Source organism: Monopterus albus, unplaced genomic scaffold (assembly GCF_001952655.1).
Source record: "Monopterus albus unplaced genomic scaffold, M_albus_1.0 scaffold41.1, whole genome shotgun sequence".
In the NCBI taxonomy this organism is placed as follows: Eukaryota; Metazoa; Chordata; class Actinopteri; order Synbranchiformes; family Synbranchidae; genus Monopterus; species Monopterus albus.
The window spans coordinates 3223278-3242969 of record NW_018127921.1 but is presented as its reverse complement, the minus strand read 5'-3'; the positions used below and the strand labels follow the sequence as shown (position 1 = coordinate 3242969).

Sequence of the window (19692 nt, the reverse complement as noted above, 5' to 3'; positions counted from 1 at the left end):
ACGGTGAGATGAAGTGGTGGCGTCCGGTGGGTGATGTGGGTCAGCAGCCGACCGTCGATGGCCCGGGTCTCGATGGCACGAGGAGACATTCTGGGGCCAGAGCGGCCGAGCAAACCTGACAAAAATAAGCATATACATACAGTATATGTAGTTTTTACTTTTTCATTCATACATTCATTCATTTTCTACTGCTTAGTCCCGGGGGAGCAAATCCCGGCCGGCAATCGGGCGAAGGCGGGGTACACCCTGGACAGGTTGCTAATCCATCGCAGGGCTTAGTTCTTACTTAAATCAAACAAATTTACCATAGAAATAGCGATTTAAAACTATGGACATCAGTCAGGTGCAAAATTCAATCCATTACTTTTTTCTAAATAACGTAGTTTAAGCTCTTATATTTTGATGATCTGACAAAAATATATGTGTTTCGATGTTCTCCATCAGAAAGATCAGTTATACCTCTGTGGAGCTGGAAAATCAAGTCATTTACCTTTTCTATCACTGTGTCTTCCTCTCCTCAATTGATGGACCCCCCTCTGGATAGATGAATGAGGGCAGTTTGTTCCTACTGCCCAGTACATTTTGCATAGAGGCGTGCACCCACACATACAGTATGTGTCCTTAGAAGGGACCGGAGACATGGACAATAGAGTAATCGACAGGAGAGATATAGAAGGGAAAACTGATGTTGACTTACAGAGACCAGAGGATAGAAATAGAGTGAATCTGTGTGTGTGTGCATGTGTACATTATGGAGGCTGTTGCATATATTCAGAGACAGTGTTGTTTAATGTTTTGATACATTCACAGAATATTGCCAGCACTGGTAATAATGAATGAATGTGTTTCTAATAAAAAAGTCTGACCCTTCCCTGTCTTGCACATTGCCTCACTCGCTCCTTCCATGTATCTCCCTCCAGTGCTCTGTGTTCCTCTTATTTGTTTTATCTTCTTCATCTCCTTCCTTCTCTCTAAATCTCTGGTCTTCGGGGTTTACTCTAACAATAGGTATTAAACTAGTTACTAGTACTCCATTGAGGAGAAGGCATAGGGCTGGTTTTATATTTAAAAGGCTTTAGCCTCGGGAGAGACCGAAGGGCCCTGAGTGCTTTTAACTAAATGGTGTAGCAGCAGGTGGCACATGTCAATGTGAGGGAACGTACAGCATGTTCACAACAAAGGCTTTAATGTTCACAGAGACCATCCTGATCACCAAACGTGTCAAAGAACACCAGTTTTACACACAGTTCACTCACTGTACTCTTCTCCCTTAGCTCAGCGCTTGCAAGCCAGCTCATGATATAAAACATTACATAAAAAATACTTTTTAATTTAAACTTGCGAATGATGTAAGCACTCCTTTGGAATTCTGCTCTTGGAACCAGGCTGACCTCCAAAAAGTTATCCAAATATTTTATTGTCAGCATCAAAATCTTTTTCTAGTTTTTATGCTTATTCTCAAGGAACGAGGAATGGCTTGATGATTGCTTCCCCCTTTAGACTGCTTGCTTGCATTTTGTTGCTTTACTTGATTATTTACTTGTTAGCCACAACATTATTTACTCACCTTTATCCAGGGTTATATAACTCGTACATTAGCTACACCTTAACAGTGGTTTGTCTGTTTTTTATATGAATCTGATGTAGATTTGTAGATCTGCCATGACCAAATCTGCATGAAGCTCTATTAAAAGTTGAAATGTACCAGTGTCACGGGTACAAACTGTGTTTAGGAAACACTTTCTAGTGAATGTGTATGTAAAATGTTCTGGAGTAGATAAAGCAGAACACAATTGCATTACAAATGTTTTTTAATGCAGTCATTGGGAGTGCATCTCTTGAGATCAATCAGTAAGTTAAAAAACTTATATTTTCAAGTCAAGATTATGATTATTCAGGTTTTATGCCTCTGACAGCTGTGGCCGTGTTTTTGTGTATGTCTGTCCCATTGTAACGAGCGCAATATCTCAGGAACATCTTGAAGGAATTTTTTCAAATTTGGCACAAGCATCCACTTGGATGAAGTATTTCAGTTCTGGTGGTCAAAATTCAAGGTCACTCTGACTTTACATTTGTACCATTCTCATGAATGTGATATCTCAGTATTGCCTTCAGGGTATTTTTTTAAATTGGCACAAACATCCATTTGGATCCAAGGACAATGTGATGAAGCTCTCCAGCAGTCCTCAGTACTCCTCTATAAAAATACAGCAGTCGCTAAGTGATGACATCGTGCATCTCACTGAAAATTATTCACTAGAATCAAATTATCAGTATAGAGATAACATATTTTGCCAAAAAAAAAAAACAATATATTTTAATAGCCGTCCCTGGTAGGCTAGTGGTTAAGGCGCAGCGTTCTTGCCACTGTGGCCCAGGTTCGAATCAGGGTTGCGTCAGGAAGGGCATCCGATGTAAAACAGTGCCAAATGTCAATATGCGAGTCATCAGTGTGACGATTCGCTGTGGCGACCCCTAAACGAGAAAAGCCGAAAGTGACTTTCTTTCTTTCTAAACAATATATTTTAGTACATTCCTTCAGGTTTTCACTACATACAGTGGGTATGGAAAGTATTCAGACCCCCTTAAATTTTTCACTCTTTGTTATATTGCAGCCATATGCTAAAATCATTTAAGTTCATTTTTTTCCTCATTAATGTACACACAGCACCCCATATTGACAGAAAAACACAGAATTTTTGACATTTTTGCAGATTTATTAAAAAAGAAAAACTGAAATATCACATGGTCATAAGTATTCAGACCCTTTGCTCAGTATTTAGTAGAAGCACCCTTTTGAGCTAATACAGCCATGAGTCTTTTTGGGAATGATGCAACAAGTTTTTCACACCTGCATTTGGGGATCCTCTGCCATTCCTCCTTGCAGATCCTCTCCAGTTCTGTCAGGTTGGATGGTAAACGTTGGTGGACAGCCATTTTCAGGTCTCTCCAGAGATGCTCAATTGGGTTTAAGTCAGGGCTCTGGCTGGGCCATTCAAGAACAGTCACGGAGTTGTTGTGAAGCCACTCCTTCGTTATTTTAGCTGTGTGCTTAGGGTCATTGTCTTGTTGGAAGGTGAACCTTTGGCCCAGTCTGAGGTCCTGAGCACTCTGGAGAAGGTTTTCGTCCAGGATATCCCTGTACTTGGCCGCATTCATCCTTCCCTCGATTGCAACCAGTCGTCCTGTCCCTGCAGCTGAAAAACACCCCCATAGCATGATGCTGCCACCACCATGCTTCACTGTTGGGACTGTATTGGACAGGTGCTGAGCAGTGCCTGGTTTTCTCCACACATACCGCTTAGAATTAAGGCCAACAAGTTCTATCTTGGTCTCATCAGACCAGAGAATCTTATTTCTCACCATCTTGGAGTCCTTCAGGTGTTTTTTAGTAAATTCCATGCGGGCTTTCATGTGTCTTGCACTGAGGAGAGGCTTTCGTCGGGCCACTCTGCCATAAAGCCCCGACTGGGGGAGGGCTGCAGTGATGGGTGGCTTTCTACAACTTTCTCCCATCTCCCGACTGCATCTCTGGAGCTCAGTCACAGTCATCTTTGGGTTCTTCTGTACCTCTCTCACCAAGGCTCTTCTCCCCCGATAGCTCAGTTTGGCCGGACGGCCAGCTCTAGGAAGGGCTGTGGTCGTCCCAAACGTCTTCCATTTAAGGATTATGGAGGCCACTGTGCTCTTAGGAACCTTAAGTGCAGCAGAAATTTTTTTTTGTAACCTTGGCCAGATCTGTGCCTTGCCACAATTGTGTCTCTGAGCTCTTCAGGCAGTTCCTTTGACCTCATGATTCTCATTTGCTCTGACGTGCACTGTGAGCTGTAGGGTCTTATATAGACAGGTGTGTGGCTTTCCTAATCACGTTCAATCAGTATAATCAAACACAGCTGGACTCAAATGAAGGTGTAGAACCATCTCAGGGATGATCAGCAGAAATGGACAGCACCTAAGTTAAATATATGAGTGTCACAGCGAAGGGTCTGAATACTTATGACCATGTGATATTTCAGTTTTTCTTTTTTAATAAATCTGCAAAAATGTCAAAAATTCTGTGTTTTTCTGTCAATATGGGGTGCTGTGTGTACATTAATGAGGAAAAAAATGAACTTAAATGATTTTAGCATATGGCTGCAATATAACAAAGAGTGAAAAATTTAAGGGGGTCTGAATACTTTCCGTACCCACTGTATATGATATGAGTCTGGACAGACATGAATGTAAGCTGGAACTTGACTGTTTGGCAGAGGTATACGCCTGCCAGGCAGTAATTCTGTTTTTTAGTGGCTCTTATCCTAAGTGTTGATCATGAGTAGCTTTTGCTTTTTTTTAACAATGGACATCTTATTTTAACACAAGAGGCATTGAGATTCATATGCAGTATCTGACTCTGTTACCCAGAGGGCATTACAATAAGTGTTTGAAGTGACAGTGAGGGAAGTGCATCGCATTTCCGCAGGCAGGCAGGGAATGACAGAAGCAATAAAAAGCAATGTATCACTTCATATCACTCTCTCAAGCAGCCATCCCCACATTCATCCCCCTCTCCCTCTCCTTCCATCCATACCTCCCTCAATGCATCCATCACTCCCAGCCCCGTTCACAGGTTTTTGTCCTTTTTCCTCTTTAACGTTTCCATCCATAACTGACAATTCATATTACTCCTGTCCTTCCTCTGCAGCACTTTCTGTTCCCATCTGCCCAGTGCTCATCCTTCCATCTTTACAAATCATTACATTTGCCTTTAAATGAGGACAAAGTGACGCATTTGCAGTGTCCTTGTGGCTTTATAAACAAACAAAGATTGGGCTCAGGGAACTTTCTACCTGTTAGTACAGCTGCAAAAACGTTCTTGGATCAAGGAGTTAATTTTCAGATGTATGCATAGACATAAATCCTGCTAAAGCTCTCACAGCTTGATTAAAGTTTAGACTACTGAATAAAAAGCAGTACAAGGATTTTTTTTCAGACCTTGGACGAACCTTGAAACTCCAGGCTTCTCCACAACTTCTACAAGCTAAAGACATGATCTGTGCAAAATTTGTGAATGGTTTAATTGACTCAAGGGTCTGTGTGTAACTGTGTCTTAATTAGTGGTGTGGGACAAGGCTGACTTGTGCATCTCTATGTGTCAACATCATTTTTGAATTGGTTTGTATAATGGGGCAAAAAGATTATATTTTTTTTATAAAAAATTACTTCATAATCTTATAGAAATTAGAGATTTTGAAGTATTTGACCCAGTGTCTGACATTTAAAACAAGCAATACAGTAAAAACCAGCATGAGAAGGATGTAAGCAAGCCTGTACAACCCATTTCTCTGTCTTGTTAATTTCTCTTTCTCTTTCTTTCTTTTTCTCTCTGTATCTACATCTGCCATCTGTTATTCTCTGCCTCTGCTCCTGTCTGTCGCCCAGTGAGCATGCCAGCCAGTGAGAATGAGTCAGTCAACACAGACAACGCCCCCGGGGGAGACGTGGAGGGGGAGACCTGCTGTACCCGGCTAGCGTGAGTACCTCACCCTGTCTCTCACACACACACACCTCTTCTACCTCTATTCCTGAGCTCTCTCAGTGGCCTTCTGTGAATCCCAAGGATAAACTCTATCCTTACTATTAGCAGTTCAGTGTTAGCCACTGTAGAAGGGGCTCAGCCTGCCTCTATCTTCCATGGGTCTCACAAGGCCAGACCTCTGTCTCTTACAGCTCGTGGATGTCAGGAGGCAACAAGCTTAAAAGCTGGTTAGAAAAGGGCAGATAACAGTAACAATGTGTTGTCATCATAATAAAAGCTGATATAATTTTAATAGGGAGATCTTGGGTGGATACGAAGAGACAACTAGGTGCTGACCCAAGCAGTGCTCTTTTTCACTTTCCCTGCAAATGAAATTACTTCAGTGACCTTGATGCTAATACTATTTTTGTCATCAGTGCCTCAGTACTGCAGCAGCCACCATGTTTTTGTTTGGTTTTGTCATATGCTACAACTTAGCAAACATATTGAAGTCTGATGTTGGGTCCTATACTAGTTGCTGAATTTTCTCTCAGCTAAAAATTTTAATGTTTTGAATCTTGCTTTTTTAATATTAAAATATAAAAATTTCACTGCTATCAGGTGAAAACATTTGAATTTTAATTTGTGAAAAACTAAGAAATATGGGTTTAAAGTTTGAAAATGTTGCAGTCACAGAACCCTAAAATGGGAACATCATCACCATTTGAATTGTTGTTACGATTAGCTGTGCGTGAGTTGTTTAGGACCCAGTAAATATGCAGATTCAAACCCAGGTTAGACAAGAAAAACGTATTTAATGCTCCACAAAAACAAACAAAACAGAGCCGGTCTCGCCTGCTGTTCTTGGGGCAGCTGTGCACACTGATTTGACTGGACTACCATCTCCCGGGGGTGAATGAGAGGCGTTGCTCGCTAAATAAGAACAGAGAGAGAGTTTAAGAACAAGCAGCAGGTATGGTATAGATTGTTTCTGGTAGTCACTCTGGGGACCTGAACAGCTGAGTGCGCCGCAGGCCCAGGGAGTAGTCCAGGTAGTGGGAGACTGGTGCCATAGATCTCGGGTTCGGTGTGTGGGTCCCCTGATGAGGCAGCGCTGGTAGCATGAGCGGTGCAACGTAGGATTGTGGCGCTGTCCCAGGATTGCTTTGGAGCTCTGAGAGGAGGAGCAATTCACAAAAAGCAGTCCAAAAACCAAAAAATACTGCTCCGATAATGGAGAGCAGGTGTGCCTCGTCGCCTGGAATGCACCCTCACCTGTGCGGGGGCGGAGCTGCTGGAACTACCTGTGCCTGCTACCTGTGCGAGGTACATGGGGCGGCCCGGGTCACGGACGGTAACAATTGTTGCTTTTTCATAACAATAATATTATCTGCTGATGGGTCAGTTGTGTTTGTAAAATGACAGAAATGGCACATTGCAGTTTTCTTTACTGAAAGCATCACACAGGCACATTAGCAGAGGAACATCACAAGGTCAATGTGTCTGTTGACTCACAAGGTAAAAGGAAAGTCCAATCATTATTTGAGACCAAACAGAATGTAGAAAAGCAGGACATCTACATCTGCTCTAATAGTAGTTGAGTTTTATTTCCTTTCTTCTCTCCCTGTTTCTGCTCTGTCTTTCCTCCATGTGTTTGCCTGTGAAATGCTTTCCTCCCCCCGTGGGAGCTCACGAACAGCTGACTCACTCCTGTTCTCCCCTCTCCTTTCATTTTTTACATTATTCAAACAGCTGCATTGCTTATCCTTAGACACAAGGCCGCGCAGTAGCCATGACCCCAGCAGGCGCACTTCAGCACACATGAGCAAATGCACCTACATTATAATCTGTTCATCTCTGTGAAAACGGCAGAATAGAATCGAATAGAATGGTGAAAGTTGAAGTATAAAATAGACAGTTTAGAGGTGAAATCAAACTAAGTCAAAAGCGTTCAGAGGAAGAGTAAAGCTGGTAGACACACTTGGATGGCACACTGTTGTTTCTCTGTGCTCTCGCTGTCCATCTGTTACTTTGTCTTTTGTTATGTTGTTTGTTTGTCCCTTGTCAGACCAAAACAAATCAAAACAAATACATCATAACTGGGTCTCCAAGAAGTGCCAGAAACCCAACACATATGACCAGATTTTCTCAAAAAACAGACTTTAGTGAATCTGTCATTTTGTATAGTCTTTATGCCATTTGCCAAGTCGACTCGATCATATTGTGTCTATAATCTGCTAATAAGTTGTAATCATTTCTAAATCATTTTCTAATAAAGTGTGAAATATGCCTGTTGTAAATAAAAGATTCTTCAACCAACAATCCAAAACCCAAATGTACTCTATTATTATCCCTCTGTTATGCAAAATGATCAATTATCAGAACAGTTGCTAATAAATCTTTTGTTAATTTATTAATGGACTCATCATTGTGGCTCTAATGCTGCACTATATTATCTTTAAATACTATTAAATTACATACTGACTATTTGTGCACCAGTAAACATCTTGCTGTTGTTGTACAGGGTCACACTTTCTCATTCATAATTTCTAAACCTGCTGCAGAATAAACCTAACTTGGTTTGAAAATTCACTTAAAAATAGGTCTGCTATATCAAACTCCCTTTTCCACAAAGACGCTCAGGCAATTTGTGAGTTTTACTTAAACAGTTTTACAGTCATCTCGCTGTCACTGTTCATGTCCTAATGAAGGGTAGACCTTGCCATCACTGGAAATACAAGCCCTCATCCTTCCCCTGTGAGACTTTTAGTGTTTGTCAGTTTTTCTTCCCATTGGTATGGAGACAGACCTTAAGGTAGGAGCTACTGTCATGTGCACTGCTCTCATAATTGAGATGGACACATGGAGAGAAGAGAGGTGTGTGCTGTCAGCCTCCATATCAGTCAGTCATTTTATTCTTTCATTCATTCAGTCAGTGGGTCATTTCATTGCTTCACTTAGTCTGTTAGCCATTCAGTACGTAAATCAGTACACAACACTGACAACAATTCCCTAAATGCTTCAAGGGGATTTTGTTGTTTACATTGCATGTTGTTTTCAAGTAATTTTATCTGAACACAACTGATTAAAATGATTTGATATGTTTTGGATGCAAATTTCCACCATAAAAGTCTTCTCTTCTCTTCTCTTCTCTTCTCTTCTCTTCTCTTCTCTTCTCAATTCTAAAGCCAAATGTTTTCCATAATCTCTTGTCCTCAGTTCTTCATGTATGTACCTTTTGCTGTTACAGTGGTGAACAATCAACACAGTTTTCTATTAATAAAGTGTTTTTTTCACACCAAGGTTGATTGGAGAAATTCTAAACTCACAGCATTATTTCTTTTGACTGGATGCCACTGTATGTACATGTTTGCAGGGGGTGATTTGTTCAAAAGAGAACTGGGTGAAGATGATGATTTGTAATTTTCATTTATATAGTACCCAAAATCTGTTACCAGCAGGTGCATAGCTGATTTTAGTAAACATGCTCTTTGATTACCTTTCAGTTTTGCAGAGAGGAAGGCTTGTGTGTTTCACCTCAGACTCTAAACTAGCAGATTTTTACTTTTCTGATGCAAACTGATTGTATCTGGAAAGTCCAGGAAATACTGGACACACACAGCTGACCTGATCAAGGAACATATTTGTTAAGGCATTTGTGATAATGAGGGAAACTCTTCCCCTTTATCCCTCTCAAATCACCCCTTTTATGTTGTGTACCTGTCTGTATGTGTGTTATGTGTGTGTGTATAATCCATTTTGTTTTCTGTGTTCCAGAAATAGGATCTCCAAATCCAAGTTCAGGTTAGTAGATGTTGTTTATCATAGTCCTTAAACTCATCTGCTCTAATGTCTCTACTTGTATGGTGTCTGTATAGTACAATGTGTGTACACATATCCACAAGAAACAGACAAAGCGAAAGCCTTCTGTGTAGGTAAAAGAACATTTTCAGCTGGTAGCAGGTTAACTTAGCTCAGCACAGAGTGGAAACAGTGGGAAACTGTTTGCCTGGCTCTGTCTAAAGATAACAAGAAACGCCTCACTAATTAACACGTTATAGCTTGTTTGTTTTATTTGTTGGCTGGGCACAGTAACATATCGCAGCCCCTGCAAAGTAAGGATTTTGTCCCCCCTTCTTCCAGTCCTTGTGTTATGCTAAGCTAATGGGCTGCTAGCTTCATTTAACTCTCACCAAGAAAGCAAATAAGGGTCTTTCCAAATATATTGAACTGGTCCTTTAAAAAGAATTGGTCATTTGCCTGTGATGATGTTTTCAATTTGCATAAATTAATATAATCAGATTACTGTAACAAAACCTTGTTTCAAAAGGTTCCAGATGAATGAAGAATGCATGTCCACTCATGTTGTGTTGTGAGTTGTGTCTCATGTAACATTCACTGTGTGCATCATGGCAGAAACCGCTGTGTGCCATGACTGACTCCAAACAGGTTTCACACACTCAAACAGAAGACTGGTGAAACATGAATTTTGTATAGGCAGAGAGAGAGAGAGAGAGAAGACTTCCTGGTGAGCTGTGCTGATCTCTTTGAAAAGAGGCCTGACACTTACAGTGGCTGACATATGCCCTTGCATATAAGTGTGGTGGGGCGGACAATGGGATCAAGTATAAATAAAGAGTAAATACTTGATATACAGTAGATGGAAGCTAATAAATACATACATTTTTAATTTAAGTTACTGCAGGTAAAGTGTGGTACAATCAGAATGCTCCTACATGGATATCCACATGTTTATCCACTTTGTTTATAAAGAAGTCTATAATTAACAAATTATTACCTCATCATTAACTTTTAAGGTAGCTGGGAACAAATTCTTGTAATTACATATTGCCATTTTTCCACTGTATACTGTATGTAGCTGTATGCCTACATTTGTACATATGGAAAATGTATTGATTGAAAAAATACTGACTTATTGGATTCCTCCCACAAAGGTGACACATAAAAATATGAAACTAAAGTGAGATTCAAGCTTCACTGCTTCTCTACAAAAACACAGGTTACTGTTGCTTTGAGTTTGCTTACAGAGAATAGGACAGTTATGACATTGTACACTTGTCAAATCACTGGTACATGGGCAGCATGGCCCTTTGAGTGGACCGTTTCACATCAATGTGAGTGCGAGGTGTGAAGCTGACAATTACCAGAAACAATAACTGATTTTCAACAGTGGAGGGCAAGAAAAGAGCAAAAGACCCTGTGCACAGCACAACATAGAGCAACATATTGAATTGTGTAAAAAGAAAAAAATGTGCTTTTTGTGCTAAAATGAATCATTTCTTCTGTTGGTTGGAATCACAACACATTTCACTTTAAATTGGCCCCTTCATTCATTTAGCAAGAATAAATGTTTCTTTTTTTCTCAAATCGAGCATATTTCATTGTATAACAGAGCTCTTCATATTAGCTTCTTCTTGGTGTGAACTGTGATGACTAACTGCTCCACAGCTCTGCTCTCAAATAACAGACAACCACGGGATGATGTCATCACTACTGTGAAGACTAACTTTCTTTTTCTTCTCTCTTCTGCTGTACTCTCTTCTTCATTTGTTTCATTGGATCATTCTTTGCCTGTTGGGCTGTTTATCATCCTCTTTCTTTCCCCTCCTCATCTGCCTCTGCATTTTATTCTCTTCCTTTGCATTCTCTCTCTCTCTCTCCATCCCTCCAACCCTCCTTTCCCCTCACATCTCACTGTCTGTAACATTCCTACCTCTTTTCTCACCCTTCTCTTTCTCCTTATCTTCCATCTTTTCTCACCTTTCCATCTCTTTCTCAGTCGCTACTCTCGGCGGTGGAACAGGCTGTGTAGGAGAAAGTGTCGGGCGGCCGTCAAATCGCAGGTTTTCTATTGGCTGGTCATCTTCCTGGTTTTCCTCAACACTCTGACCATTGCCTCTGAACATCACAAGCAACCTCAGTGGTTAACTGATGTACAAGGTTTGTAAAAACATGGCACATACATAGATATATGTATACACAAGCACTGGCGTATTGCTGAACTTCACCTTTCTGCATTATCTTTATTTTTCCACCTTTCCTGCATTCTCATTCCATTCACTTCCCTTGTTTCTCCTTTCTCTTTCTCCTTTTCCCCCTTCCCCTCAGACATAGCCAATAAGGTGCTGCTAGCACTCTTCACTGGTGAGATGCTGTTGAAGATGTACAGTCTGGGCCTGCAGGTAGGAGGCTAAGGCTAATAAGTCAATGTTAACTGCCAAAAGTATTATGTGGGAAAAGGCTGCCACTGCCTGAATAATCTTATTCTCCTCTGCTGTCTACCTTTAACTAATTTCTCTTCTCCCTTTGCTTTCCACAGGCATACTTTGTTTCACTGTTTAATCGCTTCGACAGCTTCGTAGTTTGTGGAGGAATTCTTGAGACCATTCTAGTGGAAACCAAGATCATGTCTCCTCTCGGCATCTCTGTGTTACGTTGTGTGCGGTTGCTACGAATCTTCAAAATAACCAGGTAAGTAAAGATATCTGTAACATTGACAGTTATTAAACAGAGTTTTAAGAAGGAGTGTAATTTTTTATACATACTGAAAATCACCTACTGCAGTACTGGACAATAAAACAGCAACAATAGCAACCAAATGTCCTCAGGATGCATACAGAAATCCATAACAGACAAAGTCAAGTTGAGTGTGTATTTGTAAGAGATACATCTTTATGCATGTACCTTTACACCTGTTTACACTTTTATTTTTGCACATTCGCATTTCCTTGAGTTTCTCCGTTTTAACTGAACTCTCCCCCACAGATACTGGAACTCGCTGTCCAACCTGGTGGCCTCCCTGCTAAACTCTGTTCGTTCCATTGCATCCCTGTTGCTCCTGCTGTTCCTCTTCATCATCATCTTCTCCCTGCTCGGCATGCAGCTCTTTGGGGGGAAATTCAACTTCGATGAGACCCGTCGCAGCACCTTCGACAACTTTCCCCAGTCTCTGCTCACTGTGTTTCAGGTATCGATGCTGTGAATGTTCCTGCTCTGTGTCTTGTTCTGCTGCTGTGTTCTCTTCCTTCTTGGTGTCTCATCCATTCTTAGTTTACATCCATGAAATTATGAACTTTGTCTTCTTCATTTAAGCTACTATGAGGCTTAAAATCAAATGAAATGTATCACTGTCAATGAATATCATTGTCACAAGGGTGAGAGGTTCTTTCCAATAAAAACCTAAGTTTCCAAATACTTCCTTTATCAGATGAGATTGTTATTCTGCTTATTTCTTTCTTCATAGATCCTAACAGGAGAGGACTGGAACTCTGTGATGTATGATGGCATCATGGCATATGGTGGACCGTCCTTCCCTGGCATGCTGGTCTGCATCTACTTCATCATCCTCTTCATCTGTGGAAACTGTATCCTAGATAGTTATGCAGCAGCCTAGATGAATCTTAAGGATGGTTGAGAGGTGAAAGGTCTGGGGCTAAGCTAGACCACCAAATGTGTTTTCTGATTCTCTTAAATGTGACTCTATCAAATAGATAGCAGTGTGACTGTAATTTGAATAAGATCAGATATGGTTTCTAGTGCCTCTTTAAGATACAATTGTAGGAGCTGTAGATCACTCAGTATCTCCAGTCAAGCAGTTGGGCGCTCAATGTCTTTCATCATGCATACAGTTTCCTGGTTAGTCACTTAGCGTAGCATATGGTTTGCGGCCAATCGCACCGATGATCTGACAGATCAGCAACATCCTTAACTCCACCCCTTTGAACAGATATCCTACTGAATGTCTTCTTGGCCATTGCTGTAGACAATCTCGCAGATGCTGAGAGCCTGACATCTGCCCAGAAAGAAGAAGAAGAGGAGAAGGAGAGGAAAAAACTGGCCAGGTAAAGCAGAAGGAGAAAGAAACAGAAGCAGACATTTAGTTTTGAAAAGAGAGTGGGAGACTTTGGCCAACAGCATCAAGGGAGAGCTTTAGCTCACAGTGATCAGTCTGTAATGCCTAGAGGAAGAATACTAGAGGCTGGAAATCATAGCATTAAAGTACTTAACAATTAGAATATTTAAGACATTTGCCTGTTTCTGTCTAAAACCTATTTTAGTGGGTAATTTTAGCATCTCATTGCCTGCAAAGGTAATTTGTCAGTAGTGGTAATGTGAGATTTTAGTGCAGGTGAGGAAAACAATGTTCCCCTCTGTGGCATAAATCATTAAATGTCTCTTTCCTGGTTACAGCCTGTATTGATCTGAGGAAGAAGTGTGATGGAAAGCATTTACCTGCCCACTATCCTCTTTGTATGATTATAACGGCACTCTGTGATTGAAATATACCCCATCATTGAAAATCTAAGTGTTTATTTTGTTCTTCTGGTGTTAATTTATATGTGATCCAATACAAGGAAGTGGATTAACATGGGGCTAACACTGCTAGGGTTAGACAAAGGGGAAAGATGCTACAGATGAGGATCTTCTCTTCCCTCCTCTTTCTCCAGGTTGGCCAGTCCAGAGAAGTGTCAGGACAATGAGAAGCCACCTCTGGAGGAGAAGAAGGAGAAGATAGAGCTCAAGTCCATCACCTCTGATGGAGAGACCAACACTGCTACTAAGGTACACAGAGACAGCACATCAAGAAAGATTCAGTACGTGCCTGTGTAAGTACTGTAATTGAGGAAATCAAGGAATTTATGAATAAATGCAATGCTCTCCATGATCTGCAGATCAACATGGATGACTACTGTGGAGATGAGAATGAAGAGAAGAATCCATATCCTGCAAATGACTACATAGGTAACACGTGTAAATCAATCGTTTTCAACATTTTGCTTCTTGATATATGTAGATGTGTAAAACATTGGCCTTACTTACATGTAAATGCACGTGTAGTACAGCAGCTGCTCACTGACTGTTTTGGTATTTTATTTGATTGTTTTATATCCGGTTTTATTTATTTCTCAAAAACCTACAGATGTTTCTTCAGGTGACTAAGACTTTCCCTTCTCTTCCTGTCCTGTTTCCTCTTCTTTCTCCTCTTCCTCCTCCCCATCAGGAGATGATGATGATGACGAGCCAGAGATGCCAGTGGGCCCGAGGCCACGGCCACTCTCCGACATTCAGCTAAAGGAGAAGGCTGTTCCCATGCCTGAGGCTCGTGCTTTCTTCATCTTCAGCCATACCAACAAGTAAGAAGACACTGTACTTCTGTCGCTTACTTTTTCTTCCTTTGTACCTCCCCGTGTTTTTCCCCCTCTTCTATGTTTCTCATATTTTTATATCTTCTGTATTCTCCAAATGTTCTGATCATTTAAGATTTGTGTTATATTTATAAAAAGAAACTCTGATGATTCTCTCTTGGTCACTCTCTACTTCTGTTTTTCTCACTTTGTTTTTCAGATTCAGGGTTCTGTGCCATAAGATCGTCAACCATAACATTTTTACCAACCTCATCCTCTTCTTCATCCTGCTCAGCAGCATCAGTCTGGCAGCGGAGGACCCAGTCAAGAATGACTCCTTCAGAAACCAGGTAACACATGCAACTAAAAACATGTTCAAAATTTTAAAGTGTAAATACAGAACATACACATATAAAGCCAAGTAAACATTAAGGCACAAACAGAAGGAAAAATTGCAGCCATCTTTAATTGCATGCATCTTACTTTTAATTAAATTTTTTTCCAGAGTATTGTAACAGTGATTAACTTCATGTTAACAAAATGTGAAATGCCTGCTAAGGTAAGACCGGTCACTTAACCCTATAATATATGCAATGCACTCATATAGCAAAGAAAGTGAGTTATAAAAATGTATACCCCTTAGGTTTTTTGTTAACCTGCATTTAACTAAGAAAGTTTATAATTAGTTCAGGATTTATGCACATGTCTTAAGCCTTGAGCCAAATGTTATAAATGTTGTCGAATGCTTATGGTTATAATTGTTATATATAACAGCTGTAAATGTGAACTATATTCTAATGTAAAGACAGAGTGCATACTGTACACATTGTCTGTTCTCACTGAGCTCCTCTGGGGGCTTATCAACATCTGTTTTACTGTCTTTTCCTTAGCTTCAATATATCCTGCTGTATATTAGTCTGCCTCAGCTAACCTTAGTCTGACTCCTTAATTAAATAGTACTTCTTGTTTTCAAATTTTGTTCTGTTTTCAAAGTCAGTCTAATTGGAATTTTTTATCCTTAGACCGGAAGCACAAAATTATTATTTTAGTATGCTGTAGAGTCATCCCGGACCATGCTACAGTTGTTCAGCTTTAACCCAGACAAACTGCACCTCCTCTTGTTTCTCTCATAGTTTCAAATGGGTAAACAAGCCCTAACCTTAGAAAGAGTTATGTTGTTACTGGTGGACCCTACTGAATTAGGTTTTGAATGTTGCTGAATTTATTCAGCCTTGCTCTCCAGAATGTTGTACAACCTGTTTTCAGTCATAATTTTGTCATAGTTAACAACTATTTCAATCGGTGGTGACATAATGCCTCACTCAGGAAGCCAATGCATACTGTGCAGAACAAAAACATTGTTATTCTCAGTCCTTGAGAAGCTACTGTAGAGTGTACACTGGTCCAACAGTATCAGGGAAATGGTATATCTCAACTGAAAATGATGATGCTCTGTGTTGCGTTTTCAGATCCTTGGCTATGCAGATCATGTCTTCACTGGACTCTTCACCATAGAGATCATTCTGAAGGTAGTATTCATTATTTGTGATATAGGATTTGAGGTCTGCATGATCTCTTTGCTTTCAACAGTTTTAATCTGCTGCTTGAATTTTTTAGAACTCATAAAAGGCTGCTGATACCAAACAGCGGTTGGTATTTGTTGCAGCCTAGTTGATGTACCTGTGTTTTTCTGGCAATAATCCCTTCTCACCTTGTAGTTTAAGGCAGGTTAAACAAAGACTAAGAACCATTCACAGAAAATATGCAGTGCTCTTTGTGGTCTGTGTGTACTGTACTAAATAGCGATTTCTTTATTTGACCTCGACAGATGACAGCCTATGGAGCCTTCCTCCATAAAGGTTCATTCTGTAGAAACTATTTCAACATCCTGGACCTGGTGGTGGTTAGTGTGTCCCTCATCTCCTCTGGAATACAGTGAGTGCATTATAGTGCTTATGAAATGCTGATGTCTTGCAGTGTGTTTTGTCAATTCACTCATGCTCATTCTTAACCTTTTAATCCAAATAATGTGCAATTAGATTAGTTGGCAACAATCCTAAGTGGCATCAGTGTAGCTTACAGTATCATGAAATGTATATTTGTGTTATTTCACGTTAAAACATTGGAGCAGTCAGCCAGACACAGTTGAAGACAACAAATCAAATTGTGAAGTGGCTAAATGGGGAAGTGTTTCAGTATGTAAATTCCCTCATGCTTCACACTTCTCTCTGTTCTCTAACAACTTTACACTTCATTACTCCCAATCATTTCTCTCTCTGATGTTTATTAAAGATGTTCTCTGCTTCTTGTAGCAAATAACTCCATGAAATGCTGTGATATTTCTGATGTTTAATATGCTATACTACACTCTCTGTCTCTAATGCTTAATAGACTAGACTTCTCGACGTAAGTTTATATTAGTCCGTATTAATAACCCCCTTAACAGAGCTTCACCCTAACTGTCTAAAACCGTCACTCTTTTGATTTGATATTTCTATGGTCTTGGAGAGTTTAGTCAGAGCAGGAAACAAGAAAAACCAAGATCTGTGCTGTTACTGACAGGCAATACATTTGTATCGATAATAAATGGGTGATTTGTAATTATGAACATATGGTATCATGTTGAGTTAGGTGCATGCCAAAATGCCAGCAGAACAATTGCTTTTGAACAAGAGAATGTGTCTCTTTGGGTAGATTGTTCTCTAATAAAGTCACTTTTCAAATCTAATTCATGCTAATAAGTTTGTTCATCTAGTCTATGTCATAGATTTAGGAGCAGGTCAAGCTCACCTTTTATAGTTCTGAATCAACTGAACTCTCTTGGGCTATAGAAAGAAGTGATTCCTTGCCTGTTAAAGGTAGTGAGTGAGTGTGCGGGATTTTTGAATGTATCACAGTCAAATTAATTGAGATGGTACCACAGTCAATAGTGCCTGCAAAGTGTTACAGGACTTTGATTATTTAGTTTCCTGTCATGGTGTTTTACTACTGTTGCTTCCCAATAATCAAGTATCTTAAGTATATATCCACCCCTCTCACTTGTTGTAGAAAAACAGGTAAAACCTAATAATAAAGTTAAATGATTCTAGTCATTAAAAGTAAAATCAATTTCATCAAATAACATTATAACATATAAAAAGATTAGATTATTTTTGTATTCTCTGCTCACATGATGGATCACTTGTTGCTTTCTGATCCAGACAGTTGGTAACTAGTGTACAGTAACAAGTTCTCCATCCCTGCCATCCCAGTCAGTTGAAGCACACAGCAGACATTTTCATTATTGCAGCATGTAAAAAGTTATATTTTTAGACTCATCTGACATTAGTATGACTTGTACTATCACTAGACAATATCCCTGCAGCTGCTTTGACTGTGATATGTTACTGATAACATCCTGCTCTACCTATACTACCTTTAAACCGCTTTTAAATTTTACCTTTATATGTAAAAAGTTGCACAGCAGGTGTTTTTCTCACTTTATGTTTAATATTTAATGCAGAGTAATGTCACTCCCTTTAAATCACTCATTTAACCATCTAAAAAGTCACTGCCTTAAAAGGATACATTGACATTTCTTTCTTTCTATCTTTGTCACACTATGGGAACTGTTTTTGTATTTGTTCTTCAGTTAACTGAATAAATGGCCTATTAGCCTTCTTTGCTGAAATGAAAAATAAATAACACTGGCAGGTCAAATGTCTACCTGTAGACAAAATTTAATAAGATTTACACTCGTGCCTAGTTCAAATTGCTGAAGAACAAATGTTCAAGCTTTTTTCCAAAAATTTATTGTCAAATTTAAAATGTCAAAGTATCAGTTTGATTCTTTGTGTTCGTATGTGAAAGGTTTGTTTTGAGCTACTTCCTTTAAAAGGTCACAGTGTTTGACCTTTGACCTGTACTGACACTCTCTTTCAGAGCAGTAACACTTCTGTTTGCCTGTAAATGTGTTTTTGTTGTTCCTGTGCGTGTTTGTCTGTGTGTATTTTGTGTGTTGTACTGTTCATACACATTTTTACTAAAATGTGTTGTAAGCAATTTATGTTAAAACGAGAACCCATGCTGTCTATTCCCTGTCTTTAAAGTGTTCAGTAATGACTGATGCTGTGGTTGTCTTTTTTTACTCTAGCTGTACAAAATAACCAATACTCTTTAATAGAATTGTTTTTTGTCAAAAACCAAATTAAAGGAAATGTATAGTGGTTTACTGGCTGTCTAAACATGTATCTACAATCTCACATCGGCTAAATGAAATCTCTAGCTATATTCCTTTTGATAAAATTTACTATAAGCCTCATTATAATGAGGAAGACTTCTTGAAAACATAGCTTCCAAATAAGGAACTCTTGGACAATGGAGTTTCTAGGAAAGAGGTCTGACTTGTATCTATGATGCTTTGTTGCTTTGTTATTATTACTTTGATATATTTTGTAAGTATTTGTATGTATTTTTTTTCTTTTCTGTTGTTGTTTCTTTTTGCATCACTCCCCAAGGGGATTGGTTGGATTTTGTAATGGGGAAAGAAGAATTTAAAATAAAAAAATAAACAAAATGCTATAATTTTTCAAACAGAAGCATGTATTAAAATTGTTGTAGTCGTTTCTAGAATGTATTAACTTAGACCAGAAAATAATTCATTCTCTTGTGAGATATTATTTGGTACAGGTAGTACAGTTAGTCTGAATTAATCCGAAAGGGCATCCGGCATAAAACATGCCAAGTTTAGCATGGGCATTGTCATTTAGGTGGCGACTCATATTTTGCTGTAGCGAGCCCTAACGAGAGCAGCCGAAAGTGGAAGAAGAAGAAGAAGAAGAAGAAGAAGAAGAAGTAGTAGTACAGTTACTCTGAAATATTTTTTTATAGCTGTGCAGCATATGTTTTATAAATGTTATATTCCAGTAAACATATTGTAACATCATCTAGGTTGAAGAAGCAGCCAACTTTACTTATCAAGTTTATTTTCATTTATTTCTTGTTTAATCATTTCAAGTATTATTTCGTATCATTTTCTTGTTGGGTTTCAGATATTGTTTTTCAGTTGTC

The 19692-nt window shown here is 39.4% G+C and overlaps 1 protein-coding gene across 7 annotated transcripts in view; it reads left to right on the top strand.

Annotated features, from left to right (window-relative positions):
• The window catches only part of cacna1c (calcium channel, voltage-dependent, L type, alpha 1C subunit), a 264475-nt gene that overhangs the window by 195907 nt on the left and 48876 nt on the right, over positions 1–19692 (top strand). For 6 of the 7 annotated variants that reach the window (XM_020599583.1, XM_020599582.1, XM_020599580.1 and 3 more), the window contains 14 exons: positions 5422–5512; positions 9275–9301; positions 11298–11458; positions 11627–11700; positions 11838–11989; positions 12284–12485; positions 12762–12882; positions 13245–13359; positions 13966–14080; positions 14191–14260; positions 14520–14652; positions 14864–14993; positions 16113–16172; positions 16472–16578. In XM_020599583.1, coding sequence (XP_020455239.1) covers positions 5422–5512; positions 9275–9301; positions 11298–11458; positions 11627–11700; positions 11838–11989; positions 12284–12485; positions 12762–12882; positions 13245–13359; positions 13966–14080; positions 14191–14260; positions 14520–14652; positions 14864–14993; positions 16113–16172; positions 16472–16578 — 1558 coding nt within the window. The remainder of the gene's footprint in view (positions 1–5421; positions 5513–9274; positions 9302–11297; positions 11459–11626; positions 11701–11837; positions 11990–12283; positions 12486–12761; positions 12883–13244; positions 13360–13965; positions 14081–14190; positions 14261–14519; positions 14653–14863; positions 14994–16112; positions 16173–16471; positions 16579–19692) is intronic. The other variant, XM_020599581.1, reaches the window with a different exon arrangement.